This window comes from Lissotriton vulgaris, chromosome 3_1, assembly GCF_964263255.1.
Source record: "Lissotriton vulgaris chromosome 3_1, aLisVul1.2, whole genome shotgun sequence".
Classification (NCBI taxonomy): domain Eukaryota; kingdom Metazoa; phylum Chordata; class Amphibia; order Caudata; family Salamandridae; genus Lissotriton; species Lissotriton vulgaris.
Genome location: NC_141689.1, coordinates 1337079558 through 1337088916, shown reverse-complemented (window position 1 = coordinate 1337088916; position 9359 = coordinate 1337079558). Strand labels below are relative to the sequence as shown.

The following is a 9359-nucleotide window of genomic DNA, read 5'->3' as shown; positions in this document are numbered from 1 at the left end:
CTGTTATGCTATGTAGTGATAAGTCGGACGAAGATGTGAAGACAGTTGTTCTTTTACCTGGCCTCGTAATTCGGTAAAATGGATGATAAGAACTTGGGGTCTCATTTATGAAAAGTGATGCTTTGCTGCGTGAAAACAGCGATGCATCACTTTTCATTGCACCCTCCTTGCGACATGCTGGATGCGTCATATTTACAGTATGACGCATCATGTTGCAAGGAGTTACAGATACGTCAGTATTTCTGACGTATCTGTAGGCGCAAAAATTACGCATTGCTGGAGTGTATCACAAAAGTGACGTAACTCCAGCAATGGGTCATTACAAATGGGCAAGTCCCATGTGAAATGTGCCTGGATCAGTCTTACACCTGCTGTGAGGTAGGCGTAAGATATTGATGCATTTGCGTCCTAGAAGTGATGCAGTGAAATCTCATAGATTCCACTGCGTCACTTCTACAAGGCTTACTTGCGTCGGAATGCCCCCCCCCCCTGCATACATTATACCTGGCGCAGGTATAATGTGGCGCAGGGGTTTACAAAGTGACGCATCTACTTAGATGCGGCACTTTGTAAATATGACGCAACATGGTGCATTTTTTACCCTGCTGGTGCGTCACAAAAAGTGACGCATCAGCAGCGCAAAAATGACGCAAGGGCTCATAAATAGCCTCCAGATTTCTATGTCTTTTAAGATTAATGGTTGACTTGTATGAAATATTCCAATAATAAAAAGAAATATTAAAAATTAGAAAAAAACCAGCAAAGACAGTGAGAAATGTGAATCAATGTGACTGATACTTATTGAAAATAGTCACCAAAATATTTGCCATCTTCTTGGAAGGACCTGCTATCAAGAATGCTAAAGGGGGATCAAGTAGGTCTTGCAAAGATGCAGACTTTCAATAATACCTTAGGGATCACTTACTTTCTTGAAAAAATTAACCAAAAAGAGGTGGCTTTGCTATTGCTGTATGTGGAGAAGGCATTCAGTATGATCTGGTCCTTTCTAGTGAAGACTATGAATTGACGACCCTTTTGTACTTCTATTGATGACTGATTAAGATACCAAAAGCTACATTTCTCCAGGATGGTTAAGCAGACAAACAGCGCTTTCCTCCTTGCTATGGAGTTGTGCATAGCATCAGTGGGCGTGTAGAAATAGCTACTGCAGGGAATTAACCACCCCAGGGCCAGTGGACCATAAGATGTCAATTTTGCTAACAATTTATTATGATTAAAATGCGGGCAGCCTAGATCTATTAAATCTTTAAAAGGAAAATCAGAACATTTTAGCAAAGGCTCTATCTTTAAAAAATGCAACCAGATCACATTTTTTATTTGTCCTCCTCAGATCCTCACCAACCTAAACAAACTGTTTGGAATTCGAGCCTGGCAGAGCATGTTGGCACTCCCAGTAATCCATAAAACACATCCCATTGGTCGGTAGGGATTAATCATCGAACTCTGACCTGTAGAAATATCCATATTACCATGCTGCCTTCATAGTTCCAAACGTCTACTTTCACTAGTATGTTAGTCATTACACAAGAATATATACATAGCAATTCCTAAAGGTCGCACGTAATTTGCCACCAGTGCTGTTTTTGTTAACCAACTCTGGCTAATGCACCTGCTTCTGAAAGAGTCAAGAGACCAACCAGCTCCCAGCCATGGGTATTCTCATTTTCCTCCGCAAAGCTATTCACAACAAGAATCGAAAAATGATAATATATATCCCTGCTATAAATAGGTACTTGTTGTCCCCCGTGTTTGAGCTACGAGGGGCATTTCTGCCTTCCATTTGAAAATTGATAGAGATTGTTTTTTTATAAAGACATTCAATTCACTGTAATACTTTGAAACATAATTGTTGTCTGAGGTTTGTTGTGGTCTCACCTCGAGTTTAGGTAAATACGTATTTTCGAAGCATTACGCAAATATATGAACTGCTGTATTTTCCACTACTATTTGAGGTATAGTGAACCAACGTTGACCACAGACTTGTTTTTTAAACAATCTTTATTAATTTTGATGAGTTCATATTAGATAAGAAATAAACAAGAAGAGAGATTCAGCAAAAGTACATTGTAAGTGTGTAGTGAATACACCTTTAAACGTATTGTTACAATTAGATCCTCTAAATTCCGAGCCGCTAATTATCTAAAATTCACGGTACTAATTGTCATTCTCTTTAGACATCACTACATAATTTTTGGATATTCATATGATTATTATCGTGATACAATCCTACCAGCTTTGCAGTGTCACAGACAAAAGAAGCAATAACTAAACAACACGTTGACCAAAGATAATGCCAGATTTTGAGAGACAGGCACACACAGAGCTTGCCTTGATCACCTGAAATGTGTATTTTTATTTGGATCCCAACCTCTGTCATTTACTTTTCCAATGCTTTTCTTATTTTAAGGAAGAGAAGCATTATTCAACTCAGTGAATCACTTTTCTAGTAACAGGAATATTTGTTTGCAATGGGAATTGCTTAGTTCTCTTCAAGGGATTTCCTTCAACAATTCTCAGTTCTACTCTAAGTGTGCCGTGTGTCAGACAGGAGTGAAGAACCTATTATAAGTACAAACGTGCAGGTCTAGTTAAATGCCAACACATGGGTGCAATTGGCGCCGATTACAAGATCACCTGGAATTCAGATTGAGCCAATAGTGCGAGTTACCTGCTCCATCATAATCACAGGACTCTTAGGAAAACTGCATATCTGTATTGTTTCACATGGAGATTTAAGCTGCAGAAGGAAGCCGATGTATCGACTATACTTTGGTGAAAATAAGGATTTACCTAGAAAATTAGACACAGAGTTGCAGATTTTCCATACTTTCTAAAGAAACTACCAGGGTGTACATTGCAATTTCTTTTTACTCCACCCAGGTGTTACCTTCACCCCCAGTACCAGTGACTCTGGTTGGGCAGACTTAACAGGGAGAAATCTGGGGCTCTTGTGATGGATAATAATCGATCTTGCAAAATAACATCTCTAAATGCTTTTCTAACGCAAAAAAGAGGGTCCCTGTGAAAACACATACCCAGGCAGAGGAGGAAAGTCACAATTCAAACACAAAAAAACCTGCCTAGTACATACATTGGAGTAAGATATCTCATTAATAAATTCAAAGTGCAATAAGTCTCAGTTTAGCCCACTGATTAATTATATACCAAAAAAATACAAATCTCAAAATCCAGTTTGTCACAAATATATGTACATCATATTTATTCAAAATGTTCAATGATTCTTATGGTACATTCATTAAAAATAAGGTATTTTAATATCTATTCAGGTGCCAGCACAATAACAATACTCCTAACAAAGTATATTCACCCTGGAGAGACCCATGCTCAGGTCCCCAACAAAACAATCAAAACTTATCAATCACACTACATACCTACCAGCCAAATTGCATATATCAGTCATCTATAAACGTACAATAAAAATCAATAAAATCAAGCAAAATTTATATATGTTAAACATAATAGACCGAACCAGAACCCCTTATTCTGTACATTGACAAACTCATTTCAAATACACATTAAACAGAAACCATGAATTCTATGTCTAGTGTGTTGCTCGACTCATGAATGTTCGAATTGATCAGATGTTCTGGTCCTTTTCATTCCAATCCAAGGTAAACGCTGATGCGCGTTTCGGTGAAGACCCAGGATATTGGTCACACATTTCCTCAGGGCGCAGAATGAATACAAATCTAACACGGGGGAGGAACCTGGAGGGAATCTCAGGGAGGGGTCAACTGCAGAGAAATTTAATAAATTCCCATAATTGGTAAAACCAAAATGAATGACCAGAAAACTCTAATTTGTATATACAGAGAGATCTCAGAGTTATCTGTGTGTCAGTAGGAAGGGATACACTTCAGCGTGTGATAGATCAGATATGAAGGACAATCTCCTACTACTACTAAATTTCCTCCAAGCTGTGGCCTCATGAGGCACTATCCCTCTTTTTAGCGCCTGGACGCCTTAGGGAGGCAGTGGCGCTCAACAAAACCCCTTTTCATTTTTCATTACATTTTCATTTCATTTCATTTTCAGCGTAGTTCTAGAATTGGTAGCCTTGGATATAACCGGTCTGCAACGATGACTGCGTCCAAGAATAAAGCCTCAGCATAATGCAAGGCTATAGATTCTAGAACTACATTGAGCGGTTCAGCCATCCTGCCTTATTTTAGATTATAGGGAATTTTTCTTCATATCTGCTCTATCACATGCTGAAGTGTATTGCTTCCTGCTGAGACACAGATAACTCTGGAGATCTCTGTGTATTTTTGTTTAAATTGCTTATGGGCATTTTTTTTATTTCTCCACAGTTCACCCATCCCTGGGATTCCCACCAGGTTCCTCCCCCAGTGTTTGATTTGTATTCATTCTGAGCCCTGAGGAAGGTGTGACAAATATCCTGGGTCTCCACCGAAATGTGCATTGGCGGTTACTTTGGATCATTTTAAGGCATGGGCAAAGCCGGCTCTGGCCCTAGGTCCCAGCCTTTCAGTGGGCCCTCTGATAGAGCCAACCCAGTTCTGCAGAATCTTTTCTTGACGACCTATAATAATTCTTAAACAGATTGTTTTAAATACCGTTTCCTTTCATTTATTTTTAATGTGGGTGAAGTGAGAGTCTATTACAGACATTTTGCAGAGAAATGCTGTTTTTATTTTTCATGCAACATCCATAAAAATATTCTTTTAGATCAAAGCAGGAACTCTCATATAAGAAATGGGAGGGTATCAAAGAGCTTATTTGCAGTAATATTAGTGAACTGCTGATGTGTTACAATATTGTCACTATCAATATTAGATGTGAACACATTTAGAATTTGGAGAAGTGCGCAGGTGCACTCAGTGACGTGGCCAAAGAGGACATGAAAGAGCTGAAATTGGTTTATAAATTAAAAGCTGTTCTGGACAGGGGCCCCAAAATACATTTGGCCCAGGGCCCTAAACATCCTTAAGATGTCCCTGCCTTGGATTGGTGTACATGGACCAAAACACCTGATTAACTCTAACATTCATGAATCAAGCAATCCAATAGATGATATTGAATTCATGGTTTCTGTATAATAAGTATTTGAAATGAGTTTGCCAATGTACAGAATGCTTGATTTGATTGATTTTGTGTGTTTGTTTAAGGATGACTGATGTATACGATTTGGCTGATAGGTATAATAGTGTGACTGATATGTTTTTATTTTTTTGTTGGGGCCCTGGGCCATTTCATGGTGAATATCCTTTCTTAGGAGTATTATCATTGTTGTGTTGACATCTGAATAGATATTGTAGATACCTGATTTTTGAAGAATGTACCACAAGAATCATGGAATATTTTGAATAAATATGATGTGTATATATATTTGTGACCAACTGGTTTTGAGATGTGTTATTTTTTGGTATATATTGAATCACTGAGCTCAATTGCGACTTATTGCACTTTGAAATTATTGATGAGATTTCTTAGGTTGTTTCTTTCTTTAATTTTCAATAAATGCTTACTCAAGCCATAGATAGGGTGTACATGTGTAATGCACATTGTTTTGAATGCTGTTAGACAGAATAGAATTAAAACATTACGTATCATTTGATATTACATTACCAACATCATACACAACATTTGTTTATTACAATTTCCATAATTTTCACACCGCTTTACCTGCTTAGATAACATTTATTACACATGATTAAGACATTGAAATAACTTCCTCTTTAATAGCTGTAGCAGTTACTCAAGATTTGTTTCTTGAATTTCCACAGATCTCTGATGACACAGTCAGCTCACCATTTGTGATTTCAGTGTACATGCATTCATTTCTTAGCAAGCTCCTGAAAAGCAAAAATAAAATTCAACATCTACTTATTTATAAAAGTTACAATATATATGTGAAAGTTTAAGCACTGCAAAATGATGTGAGAAACACGGAACACTGCAAAATATATTAAAGGCAGTTTGGCTGAATTTAGAAAATGTGACTTTCATATTTAGACGTGTATAACTAAACAGGGTTACATATTTTTTCTGCATTTTTCCCTAATACTTATTCCATACATTTTGTTGCAAGTAGTGGCAAGGTACAGCTTTACTAATTGACATTTTACGAAGAAACCTGGGTAACATTTTCAAAATGAATTGGGATTAACGTGGTAGAGTTAGTTTCTGTCTACTGGGTAGACTGGTTACAAACTGAGTGCTCTTCCAGACCCTACCATCTTGGTACCAGATAGCAACAAAAGGTAACATGTTTCAACCTTGGATGTGCCTAAATTGACCTTCTTCAAAGTTTGCTGAACTTGTATATCCTTGAATGTGGTATGAGCGTTATTGTGGAGGTGAGTGTTTATTTTGAAATGTAATCTACAGTACAATTCACACCTGAATCCTTGCAGCCAGTTCTCTACAGATATTACAGTACTTTGAAAGGAGTTATTAGTGATGTTAGAAATTGGGTTACTGGTTGGCAGAGGTATGGACTCTGTCCAAGCAGGAACCACAACCCTAGTCAGGATAAGCCACAACATACCATACATTAACCTGTGCTTATCCGCTGGCAGCTTGGCACAGAGCAGTCAGGCTTAACTTAAGCGGCAATGTTTAAAGTATTTGTGCAACACTGCAAAAAGTAGAATAGTAAAAACACCACAAAATACTTACCAGGTTAGAAGAATGGAGCTTAATTATATGAATAAAACAAGAGCAAAAATCCAATAATTAGAACTGGAGTTATGAATTTTTAAAGAATAAACTGTTATGTAGTTCTTAAAAGCATAAAGTGCAATTCAGGGCTATCTGGTCGTACTAGACAGGGTCAAATCCAAACCTTCAGGCCGACTGTGATGGAGCGTGGATCGGATGCAGGGCTTGGCCAGCTGCAAAGTACCTTGGTTGCGTCATTCATAAAGATGAGATGCGGGGTGCAGGCGAGGCAATGCATCATCGATCTACCAAGAAATGTGGTACATCAGTTCCAAGCCGCACAATGGAGTGGATGCGCCGAGAATGGAGTCTATGCGCTGTACAGCCAGTGGTGTATTGTACTCGATCCTCACAATGGCGGTAATGCATTCGCAGTGTAGAAGATGTGCCAGTTCCAAGTACTTTGCGTCAACAACAATGCATGGATTCTGCTGAAACAGCACTTCCAAGGGTCCAAGGGTCCAGGACTGGGTTGACACCACTTGGCAGGGCTGACTCACAGATGGCAGAGCACATTTGTTGCAGCAGGTGAGCTGTAAGTCTTTTATGCCCCGAGACTTCAATAAGCTGATACACCAGCAATCCCTTGGAGTCACTCTGGTTCTGGGTTAAGTGATGTAGGTCCAGTCCTTCTCACCCAGGCAAGGAGGGCAGCAGGTCAGCACAGCAAGAAAGCAGTTTTTCCAGAGCAGCAGTCCTTCCTGGCAGAGTTTCCACAGGTCCAGAGGTATACTAAAGTGGTAGGGTCTGAGGTCCAGTTCTTATACCCAGTGGTTCCTTTGAAGTGGGGACAGTTCAAAAAATGGTCTTTGAAGTGCATAGAAGTCCTCCCTTGGGGGTTATGCATTCCTTGTGTGGAGACAGGACACAGCCTATTTAGATGCAAGAGTTAGGCTGTGACAAGCTTCTCCTTCCCATCCTGCCCAGGATGTCCCATCAAGATGCGGATGGTCCATCAAGTGACGGAATGCTGGGCAATGCAAACATTTACCCCCAGTCACAAGGATCTTGATTTAATCCCTCAATGTTTGCAGTGTCCAGCATTCCGTCCTTCAATTGTTTCTTTTGCATATTTCGCCCTAAGTGGGAAGGGTATGCCCAGACTTGGGTCCTGTGCTCACTACACCAACGGATTCAAGCTAGCCTGGCTGATGATAGGTGATGCCTAAACCTGGTCCCAGGATGTTTGTTTCCTGTCCAGTGAGGATCTGGCTTGGCAGTCCGGGCTGGACTGTTCCTACAAGGAACAGGGTCAAGGCTGATTGGCATATGGCTGGTTCCAAACTGGGGTGGTCTGGTGAGCAAAAGAATGATGGATTTAACTCAGATCCTTGTGACTGGGGCTGAGTGATTGCATTGTCCAGCTTTCCGTCCATCAATTGTTTCTTTTGCATCTTTTTAAAAGGGACATTTTTAAAATTGCAATGATAAATTCGGCTTTACCAGTAAAGAGCATTTATAATTACAATTCCATGGGTACTAAACATGACTGCTCTACCTCCTTCCAATTGGGAATTACAGCTTATTAGATGTAACAAGGAATACCTAATGTTAACCTATTGGAGGGTAGGGATCACAGTAGTGAAAAGGGAATAAGGGAGTTTTTCACTACGAGGACATATAAAACGTAAAAGTACATGCCCTACCTTTTAATTACACAGCATCCTACCATATGGCCTACCTTGGCCTATGTTAGGGGTGACAAATATATATAGTAAAATGGGAGTTTAGGGCTTGGCAAGGGGTTTTAAATGCCAAATTGACATGGCAGTGTAAACTGTACACACAAGCTTTGCAGTGGCAGGCTTGAGACACGTTTCAAGACCTACTTAAGTGGGCGGCACAATCAGTGCTGCAGGCCCAGTAGTACCATTTAATTTATAGGCCCTGGCAACATGTAGGTCACTTTACTAGGGACGTACAGGTACATTAAATATACCAATTGTGGATAATCCAATCAAACCACGTTTAAGAGAGAGAGCACAAGCATTTAAGCATCAGTGGTAACGTGCACCGAGTTCTAAGACCAGCAAAAACTAGATCAGCAAAATTGGAAGTAAGCAGGCAAAAAGGTTTTCTGGGAAGACCACACTGAGGCTGACAGGTCTTCCAGTTGAATTCTAACACAAAGTGCATAGTCTTAAACTTAATAAAATCAAATCATGGGGCACTAGGTGGCGCACGAGCAAGATGGCCGCACTGCTGTGAGGCTCCTGCAGCTTGGGACATTAATCCGTCCATTTCAGTTCGATTCAATTCAATATCTTTATTCCGATACAAATACATATCCATAAAAGTACAGACAGACAACAACATGCACAATAAAAAAGTATCCAACAGCAGAGGGGCATTGAGAAATTAAAACTGGTCCTTCAGCGGTGCAATACACAAAATGATAAAAAAAGAGAAATTTTTCAAGGTGTTTGTTTACCAAAAGATAAAATTTGAGGTTAAAACCAGGATAAAATAAGCATGAATCAGCGGGGGCACATAGAGTTACGGGTGCATACTGCCGCTTTCAAGAAAGAACCAACCGAAAGATTAGCGCATCATCTTCCAAAGCAATAACCTTCCCATATGCTGCCTTGCAGTCAATCACAGGTGAAGCCTTAAAATATGGTATCAAAAACCTT

General features: G+C 39.6%; 1 protein-coding gene across 1 annotated transcript in view; it reads right to left on the bottom strand.

The window, feature by feature from the left end:
* Positions 1–4412: 4412 nt before the first annotated feature.
* LOC147727841 (purpurin-like) overlaps positions 4413–9359 on the bottom strand; it is a 172667-nt gene continuing 167720 nt past the window's right edge. Inside the window, exon 6 of the mRNA XM_086963186.1 lies at positions 4413–5858. Within this exon, the coding sequence (XP_086819312.1) occupies positions 5848–5858 (11 nt within the window). The 3' untranslated portion in view covers positions 4413–5847. The remainder of the gene's footprint in view (positions 5859–9359) is intronic.